Source organism: Aythya ferina, assembly GCF_964211825.1.
Source record: "Aythya ferina genome assembly, chromosome: 6".
NCBI classification, from domain to species: domain Eukaryota; kingdom Metazoa; phylum Chordata; class Aves; order Anseriformes; family Anatidae; genus Aythya; species Aythya ferina.
Window position 1 is genome coordinate 15042517 of NC_140303.1, and position 22531 is coordinate 15065047.

Here is a 22531-nt window from a genome sequence, read left to right on the forward strand (position 1 = left end):
AGTAATTTACCTGTAAGAAATTTCAGAAGCCTTGATGCACTCTAATGCTGATTTATTTCTAGCTATAAAATGCTATCTTCCCACAAAAGAGATGCAACAATTAACTGTAATGCATTCATAACTTAGATACAGAAGTACCAAAGGGCTACTTTATAACATCTCTCTTCCTCCTGTGTTCCCTGGTTGTTAAATGTTTGGAAAAAAAAAAAAAAAAAAAAGTCTATTTTGTAGTGGACACTCATTCAACAACAAACAAACTTCTATTCTTTCAATACAGGAAGCCAATACTGGTTTTATTCACTTTAAATATGGAATAATTCAATGAAAATTCAAACATAAGACAACATATGAGACAATCAGGCTAAGTTAATGGAAAATTTACCAAATTGTGTTACATAATAAAGTGGAACCTAAACAGCTATTTTTCATAGAATGTTTTGGGTTGGATAGGACCTTTAAGGTCATCTTGTCCAACATCTCCCTGCCATGGGCAGAGACACCTCCCACTAGTTCAGATTGCTCAAAGGAACATCCAACCTGACTTTGAACACTTCCAATAATGAAACACCCGCAGCTTCTCTGGGCAACCTGTTCCACCGTCTCACCACCCACTGTAAAATATTTCTTCCTTAAAGCTGATCTCAATCTTCTTTCAGTTTTAAAACCATTGCTCTATGCCACTTGACTACAGGTGCCTTCAGGTAACAGAATCTTAGCAACAGGATATTTGGAAGCTTTACTGTAAAACTAGCTATATACACTATTATCAGCTTTCATTTTTCTAGCTAGATTGTGTGAACTATTATTAGACTGAAAGCCCCAAAGAGTGTAATAAACAATTTGCTTTTTATCAAGTAGTCCAGGTTACCCTGATTCTATTTTGCAAAATAGTAGCAAACTCATTTTTTCCATTACTTTTGTAATTTGGCATAATGTGAACATTCAGACATTTAATTTTACTTTGACAATGCAAAAATTCACAAACTTTTTGTTTTATGCCCCACATTATCCCAGACAGGAGAAGGTTCAACACTGCATGAGCAAATCACACAACACAGACACAGTCAAATCACACGACAAATACGGTCACCACACGACAAAGCTAAAGGGATAATACACAGAGGGCTCAGGTGCATACGGTTACCTCACACACTAGGCACCAGACATAAAACTCAAACTAAGAAAAATGCTTACTCTATTCCCCACCCTGTGCCTCCAAAAATCACCCCCAAGGCCAGAATGGTCCCTGCAACTGCACCTATTAGCCTGTTAGTGGCCATGCTCACTGTGTGGAGGGAAAAGTGAAGATTTTTTAAGGAAATGATCACATCATATATGTCTGAAATGAAAACAAAATAATTCCTCAAAGGAATATTTTACTTTATAATCCATCATCTGATAAGCAATCCAAACCTCCAACTAAACTTTTATTTACCAAATACTGTAGCTTTAAAAATTCTGAAGTAAGCTTTATGTGATTTTATTTGAACTCCTGCAAACATTTCAGTGAAAAAATTCCCTGTAAACATAAGACTATTCCTTTTAGCTTGTGATTTTATTATTTACTTAAAAAAGGAACATCTTCAGCCTGCTGCTTAGGTAATTTTAGAACAGCCAAAATGTAAATAAATCACCAATAAGAAAACTTCCTGTTGATCACCAGATAGATACTGTACCCAGAGTATAACTAAGCAAATAAAAACTGTTTATTTGGAAACAGTTCAATTGCAGGGAAAAGAAAACAAAACAACTTTTAATTAAGCCCTTTACAAGTGTGTAATGTTTTCATTTTTTACTGCATTTATCAAACAGGACCCTATTTATCTATATCACCTAAAGACAGTAACACCTTTTAAAAGGAAAAACCTACCCTAGTAATGTACTTCAGGTAACAGCTCGGAACTTCAGTATGTTCAGAGACACTCTTAAATACACTGAGGCCTTATTTTTTATTTTTGAAGGAAGCTTTTTTTTTTGAGGAAAGAAAAAAACAACTGCACTTCCTACATGTTATAGAAGATTAAAAGTTGGATAGATCCACTGTGTCGTAACAGACCATAAACAAGCATCTGAATTCTCTAATGGGAACTTTTTCAGGGCACAAAAACTTGATAATCTTCATCAAGAAGTCTCTTTTGAAACCTCCTCTTTTTTAAAAAAATTCATAAATATACACAAACACGCACACACACTTGAGACGTAAGTTTTATATTAAAAACAAACACAATTCCGCTAGTCAAAACAGAGGCCCAATTCTGCAGTGAAATTGCAAAGAAATAATGTAACGTGCATATGGAGCCCCACAGCCTTCAAAACTATTAGCCAGCATTGTAAAATAATTCAGTTTCTGCAGTAACCAAAAACTAACAGCAAGAACTCCTTGTCTTCTCCAGTTACCATCATGAATTGCTCTCCTGTGGGTCTGCTAGTACAGGTTGCTGAGTTTAGACTAATTCAAGAGTTATGCATTAATATAAACATAATTAACATAATTAAGGATGACCAATTTTTAAATCCTGAAGTACACTATGGAGGCAAAGGCAATTGACAGATGATGCAAAGGTCTGAAAAGTACAGTAGGAGCAGTAATCAATTATCAATTATAACAATGTAAAAACAAATAGCAATACTTTTTTGCTATACTTAATCTAATTGTAGTAAGAAAAATCTTAAACCTATTATGTGAAATTTCACATCTCTGTATAAAAGATATATACTTGTGTAAGTATAGAAACTCTCCCTAAATAATTATCTGCTGTCATGCTATTTAAGTACTAGGTTTCAGCACTAAACACTACGGTAAGTAGTTGAAATAGGAAGAAATTAAACCCTGAATCATGTAACATACAGGTGATACTGACTTAAGCAAATCTTTCTGTATCAAAGCTTCTCACAATACATGAACGTGATTCTAGTTTATTTACAAAATATTTTCCTTTCCCCTTATATCAAAGTATAAGAATTCAGTTTAATGCAAAGAATTAACTCATCGTCAAGGGATTGTTCTTGTCAGAAAGAGCTGGTGTCCCTGTCTAAACATGACATAAGGTGTGAAGTAGATGGAAGTGATGGGGATTTATTTTAAATGACAGATTTGTAAATTAATTGTGTAAGCAATACAAAAACTTCCAATAGATTCTTGTAAAAATGTTACTACTACAATATAAAATCTTTTTTTTTTTTTTTTTTATCTTCAGTCTGAATCTGTCAAATATCTGATCTCTTGACACTCAAAACAAGAAGTGTATCTGCTAGTTTGGATCTACTCTTAATGATATATATGCTTATGTAAAGAAGAAAAATCCAGTGTTTTCTAATTTGTAAAAAAAAAATAAAAATAAAATACATTCTCAATGTGATACTGAAACATTTTCCAATTTTCTTTACATCTGGATATGGCCACATTTAAAGAACAAATAAAACAAAAATTGCTGTATTCCAATCACGTGAACATAACTAACCACTTAAAAACTTTCATGTATAAAGTGCAGTACTCATGGTCAAAACTGTAAAAATCGAAGGTTTGATATCAGTACCATGGGTATGGCTACTCACTCTGTCTAGGCTTGATTTCATGGATTTTCTCTGCCCTGGTTTTGAGAGTCAGATTATATTCATTCTAGCTTGTTCCTTAGATTTCTGGTCATATCAGATGTCACTTTGTGATGCTGGATTTAGTTTAGATGCGATGTTCTCGCAGCTGAATCTGCTACACTTTTCTCAAAAACAAAACAACAACAACAAAAAAAACGAATATTCTGTTTCTGAATGTTTACAGAAGTACAGAAGGTTACTTCTGTATTCTTTTGACATCTCCCAGAGGAATCCTCTATTAGCACACCAAAAGAGGTTATAGTGGCTGTCAGTGTACAGGCTCCTAAATTCACTTCCAGGTGATTCAACATCAATAAATTACTGCAACAACATACACAAAAATAACTCATCTTTTGAGATTCTTTAAGCCACCTTGTAACAAAAACATACTCTTCCTTTTTTCAGTGGAATCCACTGAAAACTGGAGTGTAAGCTATACAACTGTACCTAGCAGAAATACATACAGATACTCTTCATTTAAGATTTTCTTCCCAGAATATTTCAGCACTGATACATGAATTTTCATAAAGGTATTTCCATTCTGAAGTCATTCAAGTTAGTTTGAATTACAAGAATCTAACTAAGATAAATACACTTTCTGCGCTGCCTTTCATATAGACGTTTTTACAGATGAGGGAATTAATTCTTACCTATAGGATTTGGAAGTAAGCAATTAAAAATTTGTAAGCAGTGTTCCGAAGTTTGGAAAGTTTTATGGGAAATGGAATGACAAGTATCTTACATAGACAGCTAAATAATTAACTATGGTGGGGGTTATAAATCCAGGAAGTACCTGCAAAGATTCCCTATAATATAAATCTGGGCTGTTCTAGAGAACTTCCTTCACAGCAGGAACCTGTTGCAAGATGATCTCTTTGACACTTCTTGGGAAACAACTACTGGAACCATTCTGCTAAGGGGCAAAGGAATATGGCACACGTGACAGAAGTGGAGCCATTCCGGAGGGACACACCAAAATCCTGTCTTCCTTTCACAGAATATCCTGGGCTAGAACGGACCCACAAGGATCATTGAGTCCAACTCCCTTGAAGCCCTGGTACTTTAAAGTGTAATGAATTGCACTGTGACCTCTAAGGACTACATTTTAAAGCTTCTTTCCATCAGCTTTATAGAATGGACAGAATGCTCTAGAACTAGGATTTAGCTGAAGTCTTCTCCCTCCCCTCTCCCCACCCCCCCCCCCCCCAGTTTCTCATTTGTTTATTGGCAACTTTATCTGTAAATGCATACATGATTCTGGATAAATACAGTCTGATGTTGGATAATGTCCTGGTAACAGGGAAGACTTAAAAACCTTAGACAGCACAATCCAAAGATGTTGTTTGGAAGAGAAGTCAGTGAGAATCTCAAGTGCTTTTCTTCCTCTCTGAAAAATTTTGACAAATTTTTGACAGTAACTCATCTTCGTATTTTTACTTCATATACATATGAAGTAGATTGAAATACCTACTATACAGGTAAGCAATAATGGTCATAAAAATAATGTAAATCCATATGAATCTTATTTTTCTTCCCATTAAAATCTGATGCTAAGGAACCAAAGCTATTTTCAACCACGGATATTTTAACTTTTCCCTTTTTTATGTGACAACTCTCTGAATTACCTGAGAATAGCTATGGGAACTGGAAATCTCTAGTAAAACATAAATGCTCAAATAAATAAAAAGTAAGAGTTACATTTAGTCAGCTTCCAATCATAACTATTGAAAAAACTGAGAGTAGATGACAATGGAAAAATCAGAAAATATGTACTATTACCTATTGAAATCTTCCCAAAATTTAAAATTAGAAAATTAAAAGTTTAATCAATTCTCAAAGCAGAAAAACCTACATCATCTACATGAAGCAGAATTTTACTGTCTGTCTCTAAATAGGATTGCACAGTATTTTTCTCTTACTATATGCTAATTCTACTAGCACATATCGACTGAAAAAATATCATAAATATTTGAAAGAACATTACAACTGAAATCACACAAACCCTTGGGTCCTTCATCCTTCTTGTTACCAGTATCCCTGACAGGATCGTCAATACTGCAGTCTGTCCCAGCCCAAGAGAAATTACAAATGCAAGTGGCTTCATTACTACATACCTGGAAAAGAAAATAAATAGAAACAGCTGCTTTAAACCTGTATTTTCTTAAATTTATTCAAAGTAAATAGGTAGGTAGTTCACACAGTAAAAATTCATCCACTTATAGCAACAGCACTGAATGTTCAGAAAGAGTACAAAATATCAGTAGCCTGGAAGTTTGCTGTAGCCCTCTAAATACACTCAGATGCTAGGAAAAGCAGAAAAGTTCCTAGTGGTTCCATCATCACTTGCACTACACAGCTGCATAGGATGTGAGAGAGAACAGAAATTCTCGTCCACCAAGAAACTATCCAGGCTCATTATCTCTTCACCAACAAACTGTGTAGACTTTTGGCCTGGATGTTCAGAAGGAATATAAACATTTCCATTTAAAAATGTAAGAGCCAGTCATGCTTTACAACCTTTCACTTACAGTTTGTTCTCATGGAGAAAAAACTGTAAGATTTTCAGTGCTTTTGTCCTCGTTTTTCTCTAAGCAGAAACGAGGGCTGTTTCTGTTCTAAGAATAGTTCTAAGTCTACATGTAGTTGAATGACCTCTAAAGAGGATGTACTCACTAAAATTGGCAGTATATTTGTCACAGATATAGGAAAATCTATCCAACCAGGAAAACCTACAATATCACATCAATAGCACAAGTTAGTATCTATAAACTTTTCACACAAAAAAGAATATGGAATGTCTTGCTAAAAGTTACTAAAGAAAAAGCTTGACATGAGAAAAAGACACAAAACAAAGAATGAAGTTTTGATTGTGAGATTTGAAGGGAAGTCAATCATTAGGCATCAGCTGATAACACGTTTTGGATGCTGGAACAAACCCAAAGACTAATTAACCTACACACTAATAATTGGAAGAAGCACGTGTTTTTCAATTTTTTTATCTCACTCTGCTTCTGGAAGTATTCACTAAAGGAACTTATCTAGAAAGATGATGATAAATGCATCTTATGACAGGTTTGATCAGCTGAAGTATTCTTTTAAAATTACCAAAAGCAAAACAGAAAATGTAGCATAATTCCCTCACCATTCATGCCACTGTTCAAAACGTACCAAGATTATATCTCTAAATCTCTTCTAGACCCTCTATTATCTGTTTTAAAAAAAGTTCTTGTTAACTTTGAACCCAGCTAACATTTCTTTGAAGGGTTCAAATTCACGTCTGATCTTCAGTTCCACATTAGCAAGAAAAAAAACACCTTAATATATAAAGTCCAGCCCCTTAGGAACATACATGCCCACTGAATCCTACAGCTTTTAACAATATTACCATTAAGACATAGAACAGTGAATATGTTCTTCAAAACATCAACATCTTAGACAAATGGACTTATGGGTATAATAACAGAATATAATGTACCTGAATATAAAATGATACAATTTGTGTGCGTTCAAGAAGAACATATCTTTGTTGAGGTCCAACATTTTACAATGTTAGTAACTTAAGTCATCAGGTGTAATTCCATGAACAGAGGGCCAACTTAATAAAGGTATAATGCATTACAGAAGTCTTTACAATAACTAGTGTCAAACTTTCTTGATAGTAGCAAAAACAACACTTTGGATATAATTGCAGAAGTAATTCGACAACTTCACTTTCTAAAATTTTATCTTTGCTTCACAGAATGTTAGTGCTCCCTAGAATCTAACATTTGCTTTTTAGATCAGCAGGCCTCAGGAACACTTTCAAGTAGAGAACCGCACAGGGTACATTAAGATCAGATGTAACAGAGATAGCTAGAGAAGCATAGCTGCTAACTCCAAGCACAGGCTCACCCCATGACCGGAACAGACTTTTCCATTAGAACCAATGGGACAGCTGCTTATGTTCAAGGACTGAATTGGCAGGCACTTTTTGTCCAGACACATCATGTGAGGACCGCATGGAGCTCCATCCTCCACATAACCTAAATCTGTATCATCATCTAAAAGAACATGAGCACCACTAGGAGAAATAAGTTTAAAGATAATATTAGTATTATGACTGCAGTCTTTTGAAAATATTAAACATGTCAGTCTAGGTAATAAAAGTTTCATACCTTTCTCACGTCCATACATACACAAAGACAACAAAATTATCAAGTCTTTCTCTCCATCCACAGGATTGACAAAGTGTTTCAGTTGTCAGACTAAAAAGAGGTCTAGATAATGACCTAAATCTTTGTAAATGCTGCAGATTGCTATTACTAGAAAATATTTAATAACTTCCCAGGTGATGACATTTAAATAAAAACATCAGTGGAATAATAGAAGAGTTCAGAAACATTGTTCACTCAGGTTCTAACTATATAACAGAATATTCTTAGTGTGACAGTAATGTTTCCAATGTCTTTAAATACAAATCCAATACTGTGCACAGCAAAATAAAATCCGTTTACCTGACCCTTAACTGAACTGTAACTTAACATCCAGCCACAGCTCTTCACAGATCTCTCCCTCTGAACTTTCACTTTCTCTATAAGCACTTATTTCTCTGAAGATATTATGTTTAACTCATGGGTCTTTGGTAATTACAGGTCTATTTTTTCCAGAAAAATATAATGCTGAGCTTTAAATTCTGACTGTGAAGTACTGCTAATAGAGTTGAGACAGAATAATGAGGAGGACAACCCACATTTCACCCTCTTTAAATGTGGAATATTTTCTTTTAATCAGAAGAAACAATGCTGAGAACAGTAATTTTGCTGTAAGGTATCAATTACTTTTAAATCATGTATTTTTACATTTATTCTTATGTCCATTCATTTAGGTTTGACAGAGCAAAATTATCTTTTACCTGCAGTCCACTATTCGTCCTTGATGATAAAATGAATTTGGGATAATTTCTCCTTGAACTTGACCGACTCGTGGAACTTTAGTAAGATTAGTGCAGAGCAAAAAGCCACAGAAAACATCACTGTAATATGAAAGCAAAAATCATGAAGTTTACTGAAATAGTATGAAATAAAGTTACAAAACAGAAAGACCAGCAATGCTGCTGCTGATCACATTAAGTAACATAGGACAGTAAATCACGCGACAGACTTTCAGAGTATAAGTGTAGAAATAAAATGCTATTTGGTGTAAATGACAAGAGGCAGAAACCAGTAGTTATGCATTCTAATGTACCAGTGCACAGTATTTACATAATGTTCATATGAACAAATTTCATCTGTGCTCTAAATACAATACAATGAAAAGGAGGCGAATTGTACACGGCTTTGTCCTGTCAGACTACATTACATTTTCCTACATCTAACAGCTTGGACATCATACGTTAATGTGAAGTTTAAATTTTTCATTGCATTTTATTTCCCTTGCAGGACTGCAGACAATCAATAAGATGATGGTGTGCATGAATTTTAGGAAAGAATCTACTTTATTTGCTGTTATTTTACATGTGCATTCTTCAACGGAAGGGTCTCTGCTTAAAGCTTCATCACTTTCTGTAATTGCCCAGAGTCATACAAACAGCTGGATGAGTGCTAGAAACTGTATTTGTTAAAACTGCAAAGATTTTAAAAAGCTCTTCAGTTAGACCATCATCTTTCTACTGACAAAAAAAAAAAAGCTTTTACGCAAATTAGGGTTTTGATATGCATATCAGAACACCACCATTCTTCATATATACAAAAATCCATTTAACCACTTCCTCCCTTACCTGAAATATTAATTTTCTGATCTGAAATTAATCACGTAACCCAAAAGAAAAAATAACACCATGTAACTAACATCAGTCAAATAAGGAACACACTGTTTAGCCAGTACAATTTTTATGTGTATTCCAAAAAAAAAAAAAAAAATCTAAAAAATTACAGAAGAGTTAGTAAATCAGGAGAAGGTTAAGCCTACCCATTAGAAATTATTGACTTGAAAAGGAAATTTAATCAAATATTCATCTAGCAATGTGCACATACAAATAAAATCAGCCATTTCCTATATAGCTTGTTCAAATGTCTAATACTCCTCTCTGGTCAAAATAAAGGTTGGAACATACTTGAAAGAGCATAACCTAGTAACAGTCTTAGAGCCACTCAAGCAAGAACACACTGTTAATTTGCAGCCTAATTTATCCCCACCAATTCTAAGGCATTTGTATATTACACATAAACCTGTGACTTTTTGTTGCCTTGTACCCCATGCCATCTGAGAGCATAAAAATTACACACTATTATCCTTAAAACCTAGAATTCTTTAGAAATATATTGCTGAGTCACCTGTGGACTTTTCAGAAACAGACATGGAACTTTCTCAAGCTGCAAACCTTGTGAGGTGAATATTCAAAATAATGCTAAACAAACTGCTGATGCATTGATGAACAAGCAGAAATATTAAACCAATAGTTTTAAAAATTAAAAATTTAAAAATTAAACCAATATATTATAAAATACCAATTGTCTCTACTTAAACCACACTTACTGTTTGCTACACTGAATCCATCGGTCTCCATCCTTTCCACAGTTTCCTTTTTTTGTGCCTTCTGTATTAAGCTTCTCATAACAAAATTTGTCAGATCCTGAGGACTCTGTTGATGAAGAAAGGAAAAGGATTGTACTTTTTAATAGTGACACAAGTGCTTTGAAAACTTGCATAATATTCTATTGCAGTTGGATCATTATTATTTTTAACACAAAATCTAACCATTTATATATACAGAGATAGCACTTTCCACAGTGAGAACCTACACAGACAGAACTGCAATACCTACAGATGCTTTTTTCTAAATAACCCCCTATATTCAAAATCTGCTCTAAACTTTTATAAAAGTAACTGTGTTGTTTTCTCCATTTGAATTTAACTCTATTTGTTATTTGGTTCACCTCATAACATCTACACATAGCATTAATCTGTTTGTTCTCACTGCATTTATTCCTGATCTGTTTTTCAGGAGATCAAAAATTATATCTATGACATACAACAACACCTGATAATCAACTCTAAGTGTTGTTTTTTTTTTCAGTTTGTTTTAGGAGTTCACACACAAATCAAGGTTGAACAGTCAGAGTGTGATTTCTACTGCTTCTTAGGAGTAAAAATCTGAACTAACAGATTTAAAACCACAATTATTTGCGAACACACTTCTTTTTTTTCTTCTGAAAATCACTGAAAAAAAGCACCACAGTTATATAGAGGATGATAAAGTAAAAACAAATAAATGTTATACAATAAATCCCTCACCTCTCAGGCTCCCCCCCTCCCCAAAAAAAAAAAAAAAAAAAAAGAAAGAAAAAAAAAAATCAAGTCTCAAGTAGGCATAAGCAGCAGTAGCAGTTATGGTTAGACAAAACTCAAGAAAACATTAAGTGCTAGAGTACAGGACATCCTGATAGGTCTGCTCTGCTGAACTGTCTCAAAGTCATTAAACTGAGTAGTTAACCCCTCTCAGCTGCAAGCAAACTCCATCACAAGTACAATTCTATTTTACTCAATCAGGTTTACATCTATGTTTAAATTTGTAATATGGATAATTAAATACATACTAATGTATGAATTTTCCTGAATATAGGATGATTCAACAAAGAGGGTAGGAGCAGCTTTAGCATGAACCAGTGATGGGATAAGGGAATTGACTACTACCATTAAAAGCAAAGCAGCAACACCAACAACGAACAACCTAACAACCAAAACCATGTTTGAAACTATAGAACAAAATAAATCCTGAAACCCATTTTTTTCCCTGGTAATAGTAACTCAAATTTGCTAATCTCACCTAACTCCACCAGAGTCCAGCATTTGCTACCCTGTCTATGTCTGCAACCACATCAGGTCAGAACAATCTCACTGTCACCACTCCCAAACAAGCATGCAACCTGACATTCTGTTTGGCAATCAAGTCACAGTTTCACACTGTTGTCTACTGAGCAGAAACCTTTTAACTTACAGTGGGAAGAACAAAAAAGTAAAACACTAAAAATATAAAACAAAGGCAAGAATGAAGTAGAAATAAAATACATTTAAGGTAGTAGAAGTCAACCTACTAGATCCCCAGATATATTTGCACTGATTATCTCTTGTCTTGCATTCACCGTTGTAGCAACGGCCCTAAACAGAACACAATGTTAGTAATGAGAACTGACCACTGTTTCCTTTCATTCCCCTCCCCTGACAAAAGTCTCATTTTGATTCTTCATCCACATCTTGGAGTGTATAATAGTTTTCATGAATTTGGGTAGATGGACCACACATTTGGGCTTGGATTCTCAAAGTCAGTTGGTGTCTAATATGCATTGAAATTTCAGCAGCTGCTTTATATCTCTCATTTACATAGCTGTAAAGAACACGGATTATAATTTCATATCTACATGCAAAAATGTAAAGATTCCAAGCAGATTTTACTCAAACTACAAATCATTACTATTCACAGAGTGCATTCAGCACAAATGACACTAATGTCCAAAAGACAATATCTATGCAGAAATACAGAAGACGGGATCTTTACAAAAATGAAAACTTGTATTGGGTCAAATTGTATTAATTGATGTGCAGAGATCTGAGAACATTACATACCTGATTAGAATCACAGGCATATCCATCCTGTTTATGAAGATTTGGTGGACACTGAAATGGAGTACATTTTTTTTTAAACTGTGTTACTGCAATCCATCAAAGGATCACATATGGAATATTCCTGGTTTTAAGTGACAATTGCAAAACATACAAAGGAGGTAGATAACATAATTACTGGAGGAATCTTTATAGCTATTTATAAAAATGAAAAAATTAACATCTTCAGCCATAAAATACAAGCTTTGATTCTAACTTTCTGCATATTTCCAATGGAAATTAAGGAGGTGAAGCAAAATAAAAAGCAAAACAGGTGTGCTCAGTAACAGGATATTTCCTAACAAACACTGTGTCTGTGTTTGTTCTCATACGCAACACTGCCACTACATTCTCAGTCCCACTAAGAACGTGAGAGAACAGTTAGCTGTAGCCTACCACTCTGTTGATTACAGAGCCATATTGTATTATGATCATGTTAATTGTCATGTTCTCTTGGCATTGCAAAAATTCTTGATATGAACTATTCATTAGCCCCAGAAGTCTCAGATAATTAAAGCTAGGAGTACAGCAGCATCAGTGCTTTTCTTCAACAAAAAAGGGACTGGTGAAGATTTGGAAAGGGCATGGTGCTGCAATGTACATCATAGCCAATACTTTCTGGGCAGCCATTCCAGATAAAAAAAGCCTCTCTCCTCCACTGAGAAGTCTCCACCTACAGAATGAAAGATTTACAATAAAATCTCACCAATAGCTACTATCTGTAAGTGTAAATGTCTCGGATGACAATATTCAAAGAGGTTACTGTTAATTTATTGTAATCTACAATACAGCCAATGCCCAAAGAGAACTATGAGATCTTATTTCTTCAAAGTTAAGAACCTGATACAGTAGGCTGCAGCAGAGTTATAAAGTTCTTATATAATCTCGGCGATAAATACTCAGTATTGAAACGGAACATGTATGACCTAACAAGTCAAAACTACTGTGAAAATGGAAGATGTGCTGAATGTTAACTATTTAAAAGAATTCAAATTAACCTTTTGTCTGCTCTTTATTCCTGTACTTTTGAGAATTATAGAAGTATTTTCAAGAGAAATGTGTACAATTTATAAAATAATCACATGTGCACTCTTAAAAACATAGCATTTTATTCCCAATTTGTTGTAATTGTCTGTATTTTCTATATCTGCATTTTAAACTTTTATTTCATGAAATCTTACTGTTATTAACTTTGAACCCATTCACATCTGCATTATATTCTTAGTAATTAAACTATAGACAAAGCAGAGAGTACAGGAGGATTTCTGACACAAATATTATACAGATATAAAAAATAAAACGAATGAGTTTTAAAAACCAACCCCCAAAAGTGTCATATTCTGAGACCACTAGATTTTGTTTGCTTGCTTATATTAGTTTGTATTGTTATATCTAAGAAATTTTGTTAGAATAATAATAAACTCTTCCCTTCCCCGAGTACAGTTATTTGAGGGCATATGACAGAACTGATTGTCAGTCTGGGTTTTCCTCTTAAATTGGTGTGAAGCGAGTGCAAGCAAATAGCAATAGTTTGGGCAGAGAGAGCTGCCTACATACCTGGCCAGAATCTCCAGTGCAGAATTCTGCAATATCACATTCATTCACTGCATATCTACAGTCATAGCCTCGTGGAAAAAACTAGAAAATGAAGAATATAGTAAGATTATGTAACAGCAAAATTAAAGGTTCCTGTTTGGAATTACTCTTCATTTTAATGCTTTTTAAACACTAAACTCACATATATTTGTTCTTTTTTTTGCTTGTCTAACCACAAAACAACACAACCTCAACAGCTATTTCAAAGCATTGAAAAAATGTTCCAGTTTCTTAATCTTTTAAAGGCTAAAATGAAGTATGTAATACTTCCAAAATATATATATATATTTTGTAATCTATGATAGATAAATAAAAATAAATGTCATTTTTACATGAACACGAATCTAATGCAATTATTACTCCCTTTATATTTGGTGCAGTAACCACTGGAATATTGTCTGGAATAATAGTCTCAGCCTGTATTTGAGCTGTTTCTCTTCATTGTCCATAAATTACACTTGCAACTTTAACAAGTGCATGACTTCCACAGACAACTGAGAAGAACAATAGATACAATGCAAGAACACTCACAAGACATGAGGTATTACAGCAGGGTCCATCACTACAATGAGCTCCATTAGAAAGAGAGCACTTCTTACAACAGTCTGAATAGCATTCCTGAAGAAAACAGTAAATGATCTTTTTAATTTCCCATTTTAAATATTTTTCCCAATCTTTCCAACCAACTATAATGTACCAGCAGACAAAAGATTCACTTTAGCACTAATGACTTGAAATTATCAGCTGAAAATATCCTTTACAATGCTCAAATTGTAAAGTAAGAGGAAAATGGTGACATACGTGCTATAGTAATAAGTAGATTCACACTTTCCAAAGCCTCTACACAGGTGGGGAATAGCCTGTACCAATGCATACTGCGTAGTCAAATTGTGTTAAATGCAGAAAAACAATTAAGAAAACTAATTATATTTGTAACTATAGTTAATTACTAGAACTAGCTCTCAAGGCTACAGGACAGATTTTTGGAAAAAAAAAAAAAAAAAAAAAAGTTCCATAAATATTTCTACATTAGAGAATAAAACAAAAGCTTACTCGTTGTCTGAACAAAGACACATATTTCCAGAACACTGATGAGGAACCTAACACTCCAGACACACTACCCAGGCAAAGGAAAGGGGTAAACATTTCTACAGCGCAATGCAAAATATGCTAGAAAACAGTAACTCCTTTTCATTAAAATGACAGGAAGACTGTTCTGAGTATAGACTTTACTTTTGCACTCATTCTCACTGGAAAAAAATATTTTAACAGTCCTTTAATTAATTTGTTCCATAGCAAAAGGCAAAACAGATTAATTTCCATAACCCTTCCTCCTCTCTTACCGATCATATAAATTATCTTAATGTATTTTGTGAGGCAGACTTGCAGAATAGGATATAAGAACTCTTTACTTGCCATTCGGAAACCACAATCACATTCTTCTCCTGCTTCCACGTATCCATTTCCACACTCAGTAGTTTCAAAGAGCTGAAAGCAAAAGAGCACCCCCGAGCCCCCGGCCCCAAAAGTAAGAATAAAAATAGTATCAAATGACTTTTCTATCATACATAGCCCATCTCTGCAATGCTACAGACACACTCTCACACAGAGAATATATCCCTTACTACAGTGATAGGGCATGCTGCATGGCTTTCAAGTGCAGCTAGTCAGAATCATGCAGACATGAAATACATGAAATGTAATACAGCTAAACCACCTGTCTGCTAGCCCCCTTTAAGAGAATATTCACCTCCCAAAAAATAAATAAACTGAGACAGTAAAATAGATCACAAAGTGGTAACTTCATTCTAATTTCATGGACTTGCATAATTTGACAATTCCTTTAAGAAAACAGACAGTAATATGATCTCTAGGATCTACTCAGGCACCCATACTTGCTCCTGCAATTACCTTCCATCTATTCCAGTGTAATGCGTTCATGCGTGAAAATAATAACACTAAGAAATACTATTAAAACTACCTGGTCTACTGTGTGTATAACTAAGTTGGAATAACACAGATAAATATAAATCGTGCTAAGCAGATACTCCCAGGACCAGATATATACAATATAGATATATTCTATAGTTCAGGATGAAAATTAAATGAGAAAAACAATACATTCCCCAATTAATAACCAGGAAATAAACTCTTGAGTAATTCACAAATTACACCATGTTTTCTGATACTGGCAAAAAAAGAAAATCTACGAATAATTCTAAGTATAATATTTTTTAAAAGGTAAAACAAAACTATTGTCGACCTCTAAGCCTAGCATTGGACTAAAATCTCAAGTCTCTTTGTATTATTTTTGGTTCTGCTGTTCAAAGGGACAGTTAAGACATTGTACACTAAACCACCATGGGAGTCAGTATTTTTTATTTACATTTTCTTACATTACAATCTTTAACTAGTTTATTCTTATTGCATTTTTTTTGGTCAGATGTCCATTTTACATCTTTCCACTCACTCCCTATTCTCTCTCTCTCAGAACACTCACTGCTAGTAACAACCTGATACTTTCTGCTGGTAAGGTCTGATTGGTAAATTCTATTATAATCAAGTCAGGCAGAGAAGAGCTTAATCGTATAAGATTGCTTTAAAACTCCTAAAAAAAAAAAAAAAAGAAAGAAAATAAAAAGAGGAACAATATTACCTCATTAAAAAGAAAGAAAATATTTTCTTTTTCTTGCATAAACTGCATAGATAATCAACAGCACCTGTAATTTTGGGTGCTGGATGCAAAACTAAACTGAAACAATAACCACACGTACTTTTCTTTAGTAGCAATGTCAACATGATTGAGAAAACTATTTTTTCGTTCTCTCTATAAGCCATTGTTATTTCTATGCTTCTGTGGAAACTTCAACATCTGATATTCTGAACCTGAAATTTAGTTCTCTATCAAACAGACCTGGTTATTTGACCTGCAGCTGGTAAGATAATGCAAAGGGGTCAATCAGAGAATTTCAAGAACAAAAGCAAACAAACTTCCTGTGGCATTACACAAACACCATCAAATGTTCCTATGTGTCACAGACTCAAATTAAGCTCAAATTAAAAATGACATCATGGTGACTGCTTAACACAACTACATTTTAATTATCTCAAAATTAAGTATGCTATTTTCCACCTCACTTACCTACCTCCAAATAATAAGACTCAAAATGATGTATGATTTTTTTCCCTAAAGACCTTTAATTTTGAAGTTGTGAAACACTAACACAGATAACATATAAAGATAATTCAACCATTCTCCTGGGATCACTTTCATTGAAGTAAACTGCATTTTTATTCTGTCTGCAATTTCACAATTACTTCCCATTACCTTATCATCATCCTATTCTAATCACAAAAATGAAATTTTTTCTTTCTCCCCACTTACTCTTTTCTGTAACAATTCTCCCACTCTTATTCTACAAGCAAAAACTGCTACCCTAGGAAAAGATTCAAAACACTCTAAGAAGCACATTTTTTTTTTGTTAATTGTACAAGGTAATGGTCCCCAAAGGATACAGCACAGCCAACAGAACAGTCTGGTAGTCCATGCAGTATTAAATTCTACAAGGACAGCAAGTTTGACATTGTCATTAAATAGAGTATTAATACTTCAGATTGATCTTACATTGCAAAAAATGCCACATGGAGTATTTTTACACTACTTAGTTGCTTTAGAGGGATGTCATGTTCATATCGCCTTAGGAAGAAAGAAAAAAAAAAAATGACCTTGATTTTTTTTGTAGAAAAAAAAGGAATGTGGATGGTACGAGGAAATTGTTATAAATTATGGACTTTGTTAGCTGTATACCTGAAATAAAATGAAATTAACTTCAACAATACTGCTACTCTCTATATGATGTAAAATCTGTTGATATGCCAATTACCACATTAGGAATTAAATTCCTTTTAACAACGTCAAGCAAAGATCCCAAGAATAGAGTAGATGTGCTATACAAACTCAATTCTGGATTTATTTTGCACTACTTTCAGATTAATAGGTAGAACATTTATTCTAAAATGGGATGCATCTAGCTACGCAAATCAACTGCAAGATTTGTCATTATTTGAGCATGAAGAATTAATGGAAAACAAGTTGCATGATTCCTCAAGACTATTTTTAAATGTTATGGATGAACATTCAGCTAACTACAAGTAACCTCAGAAAATACCCACACAGATATTTTGACAAATCTGAAACCAGATGGGTGTTAGTGGAACAATTACATTCTCATTATAATGTGTTGGTAGTCACCACCCCTGCTAAACATTTATTACCTTTGTTGGCCTGTTGAAAAGACAAGCACCTCCCCCACGAAGTAAAAATTCTTTGTATTCTGCAATGCTGCACTTGGAGAATTTCCTGGAATGATAAACCCTAAAATAGCAAAGAATTAGCTGAGTAAATGCATCAACAGTTACTGGAAGAGGGCAGAGGGGTCATAACATTTTTTACACTGTAAATCCCTGTTTCTTACAGCCACTGTGTATTGTCAGTTCAGATTTATATTTCAAACAACAAAATCAGAATGAAAGAAAAAGATTTTTAGAATTGTTTGCATTTTTGTATCTTTGTTATATAGATCTATGGTCTATCTATGGATACCATGGTCTTCAAATCTTCTTAATAATATGAAACCACATTATCATAAAAAGCTGCTATGCACCCTCTTGATTGTATGCATAATCCAATTGCTTTATGGTTTCTTTCGCTGCAACTTCAGTTTAAATAATGGATTACATTCCTGATCCCTGTTTTCATGCCAGGGTTTTAAAACTGTTCAAGTCATCTGATCCTGTTAATAAGGTTGATTTTTTAAAGCAAAAAGAATTCATAGCCATTTGTAGCTGCACAGGGTCGGAATAAATAAAAACAACAAACATTTCCCAAATCTCATCTCAGACTTTGGCCCTGAGAAAATGCCCAGGAAAGCATCCAGAACAGCAGCGTACTACTATTGACAGAATATTTTTCCATCTTTCAACAATTTTCTGCGCAAGGACTTGCTTGGGAAGCCTTGTTTAATCTTATTTAAAAATCTTCATTGTATTTTCTCCCTCATTTACTATGCTGATTATGATGGCTTCTCTCCTATCTCCTGTTCTCCATCTCTTTCCCATCCTGATGAAAACAGATTTTATTAGTCATTTCTTATATAGAAAACATCAAATAATTTTAATAGCCATGTTTTGACATCTGGGAATCAGAACTATTCACATTGAAAGATGGGGGGTAACAGTGCTGTAAGGATGTTCTCCATTCCTTTCCCAAATGTTATTGGAAAAGGGTGCTTTGCTTGACTGCTATTGAGCTGACATTTCCCCAATGAATTATTGTGTTAAAATAAAAGGTATTCTGGTACTGATGGATTTAAGTTAAAGGCTTTACACTGCAGCTAATTATTTACCCATTTCACTTTTATTATTTAATATTTTAAGTGTAATATTATTTATTACGCTTATATTATTATTTTATTATTTAATATTTTAAGTGTAATATTTTACATTATGCTTCTTTTTCAGCTTCTGGGTGACTATAATCTGCTTCTAGCAATTTTTTACTGTTACTTTATCTGCAGAAGAGGTTTGTTCCACAACATCTTCTACTGACATTTCCATCTGAGACAGCTACTTTGCTGAGTTCACCATGAGAATGAAGCTAGTATCTATTCTGATCTATGCCTTACTTCGTATTACAGAAACAAACATTATGTAATTCTCTGCTGCATTCATAAGGTAGCTGGCAAACACAAGCTCACAGGAAAGCCGCACAGTAATTCTACTGCAGAATCAAATTCCAGATAACGTATATGAACAAACTAAGCTCCTTCTGTCTTATTTATAACTAATTTTCTCCAGGATTTTTGCAGCGGGAAAGAATTCTGCAGGAAGGGACCTCAGGACTCAAAAACCTGTTTCAGAAGTTCTCCTTTTCTGCCAAATTGCTTACAATACAAAGAAAGAATACAATATAAAGAAAAGAATCTTTGGCAGTGTGTAGAGTGCAATGAAACTTGGTCTTGTCCTATATAGATATGCTTCCCCCTCAGACTTTAACAACTGTATAGTTAAGGATTGAGAGCACTTGCTGAAAACATGCAGCTTTCTACTTTTATTCACTTGAACAGAAGAGAGATCTGCTCATTCAAAATTAGAATTTTGAAGGAAATGGAAAAAAATAAAATTATGAAGAAAATAGGAATACCACTTATCAAAACTGTATTGCGATTCTTTTCAACTGTATGGAAAAAGTATGGGTTTATTTAATTGAAAATTCACATTCTTTACTCTTGAATCGTTTTAAGTGTAACAAACCATTTCAGAATAACTCTCCTATGAACTCCAGAATCTAAGATTTATGAGTATCTTCCTAAAATGGCAATAACAAAGAAAAATAGAAAAGACAAAACCAATTATCCTAATGATTGGGCTACTAGATTTTCATTTATTGGTAATAAAACACATGCACATAGTCCAGTACATAAATATTTATGTCATAATGTAAACTATGAACTTATTCCAGAGCCCTCAGTTACTGATAGTTAGGACTTACCCTGTTTCCTCCATGATGCAACCACCCCAGGATTCAGTGCAGTCACACTCTTCTCAGACAAGACCAACATACAACAGAAAAGGAAAACAGTTATAAATACGCTTACAATGAAATACTCGCTATAATAATGGACCTTGACTAATTATACAAAGATTAGCTGATCGAATTGCTGTACAGCCCTAAAAAACAGCCCACTTGAAAAACTGTTAATATACTTACAAGGAATGTGGTCATTTCACATTCCTATATGTGCACATTCTTGACTCAACACTAAGTTTCAGGCAGTATAAAAAGCTAAAAATAGCTGGCAACATTCTTCCCTACATGCTCTCAAAACAGGCAGCACAAGGCTCTGTGTAGTATACAATCCTGGTGATTAAAAATGTTGCCACTTCCTCCAACCTAAAATGCGTGCAGAACACCATGAAGGAAAATTGTTACAGGACAGTCCATATATTTTTTTTTCCTCTTTGTCATATAGGTATTAATAGCAACTAACAATATGTGAATCAGCCAAACCAAAATTCATTATAAAAAGTAGTTAAGTGAAAGTGGATTTACAGCTTACTTACAGCTATAGCATGTAAGTCAACAGTGACAAAATTCATAAAATAAAACCAAAAGATCAATATATTATGGTTGGTAAACCAGAAGTTATAGACTACCCATAAAAATCATCTACCAAAGAAGGAACGTCTTAAAGATTAACGTTCTGCATTCTGGTTACTGCACTAAATCTAAACCTTTCCTCGACGGAAAATACAATTATTTCTATGGCTATTTCTCCTCTATCCAGGTCTCTCATTAATCTTCCTCTATAAAGCGTATCCAAATAAGGAAACTAAGCTAGCATTTTAAAAATGTTTATACCCTACAGACAAAAGAAATATTGATTTCCATGTTAGATAAACACTGCTTTATCTAACCAGAAAACAACAATGTAGAAAACAAAATATTTTAGCTATTTCCAAGTTTACGCAGTTTAAAAGTGATGCTTTACAAAACAATACTCCCTTCACATTGCTTCCTAATTCGCAGATCTCCGAAGTGATTCCAAAACAAAGTTGCTACTATCATTCACAGTTTTACAGAAAAAAAAAAAAACAAAGAGATAATGTAGCCAAATTGCTTACAAGATACAAGTGAGAAGGGGGAAAAAAAAAGTTTCTTTACTCCCCAGACAGGCTTTACCATGTCAATCTAATCCAGCTGTGAAGCAGCCAGATACCAAGTTGAGCAACTTCTTTATAAATAACGTGTTTTTCCAAAAAAAAAAAAAAAAAAAAAAAAAAAAAAAAAAAAAAAAAAAAAAAAAAAAAAAGTAACAGTTCTGTAGGAATTGTAGATTACATTATGATAGGTAAGGAATTCTGAGTTAAACTAATGTTGTTTTTACATTACACCTTTGAATGTTGGTTATGAATCTAACCTAAATCAGGACATTGCTGAGGTCATTGCAAAATGAGTGGCTCTCACTTTGGTTAAACTGAAACGTTTTCAGTTATATTTCCAAAAATAGAATGTCTTGTTCTATGGTTAAAAGTTTGGTGTTCATTTCAAATATTACAAAGGACGAGTATTTATAGATTTAGCTAAGGAGGACAAAAGGTGACTCCATGTACATACTCGGTTTCCTGGCAGCTGGCTCCCACTGTATTCCAAGGTTCTGAGCAAGACTTTGTGCTAATTCCTGTGCCATGGCCAATGGAAGGCCATACTGTGTATGAAGAGGCAAGCAATTTAAAAAGAAAAAAAGAAAAAAAAAGGGTAAGAGCATAAACTATTGTAATTAATATTATCCCAACTCATCCTGGTTTACCACATACCTACTACATCACAAAGTAATTATGTCCAGCCAATCACAATTCTGTGTGCATATAAAGAAAATAAACACAACTAAGTCTCTAATGGAAAAATCTTCCTCTTATTCTGAGGAAATCCCTGTCCAGTGGTCAACCTACAGAAAGGAGTCTGTTTCTTACTGTATAGGTAATACAGTTTTTGTGTAATATGATTAACCCACATCAAAATGAGATTTTCATATTAGATTTAACACTACTCTGAGGATAAAAATATTATTAAGAAAAAAAAAATCAATACTAGCTTTAATGATTTTAGCTTTTAAGCTAAAATAAATTAGTAATGGCTACATGC

At 33.8% G+C, this 22531-nt stretch overlaps 1 protein-coding gene across 14 annotated transcripts in view; it reads right to left on the reverse strand.

Moving 5' to 3' along the window:
* Positions 1 to 22531, reverse strand: part of ADAM23 (ADAM metallopeptidase domain 23) — a 72752-nt gene that overhangs the window by 12919 nt on the left and 37302 nt on the right. For 10 of the 14 annotated variants that reach the window (XR_014694500.1, XR_014694501.1, XR_014694502.1 and 7 more), the window contains 12 exons: positions 22004 to 22094; positions 20378 to 20426; positions 18103 to 18202; positions 15244 to 15315; positions 14359 to 14445; positions 13789 to 13869; positions 12196 to 12246; positions 11667 to 11730; positions 10108 to 10213; positions 8486 to 8605; positions 7486 to 7654; positions 5597 to 5708 (listed from right to left, as the gene is read on the reverse strand). Coding sequence is in view for 11 of the 14 variants with exons in the window: in XM_084524140.1 (XP_084380266.1) it covers positions 5597 to 5708; positions 7486 to 7654; positions 8486 to 8605; positions 10108 to 10213; positions 11667 to 11730; positions 12196 to 12246; positions 13789 to 13869; positions 14359 to 14445; positions 15244 to 15315; positions 18103 to 18202; positions 20378 to 20426; positions 22004 to 22094 (1102 nt within the window). In the remaining 3 variants the exon portion in view is untranslated. Of the gene's footprint in view, positions 1 to 1194; positions 1286 to 4811; positions 4982 to 5596; positions 5709 to 7485; positions 7655 to 8485; positions 8606 to 10107; positions 10214 to 11666; positions 11731 to 12195; positions 12247 to 13788; positions 13870 to 14358; positions 14446 to 15243; positions 15316 to 18102; positions 18203 to 20377; positions 20427 to 22003; positions 22095 to 22531 lie in introns of those variants that run through there. The other 4 variants (XM_084524147.1, XM_084524150.1, XM_084524142.1 and 1 more) reach the window with 3 other exon arrangements.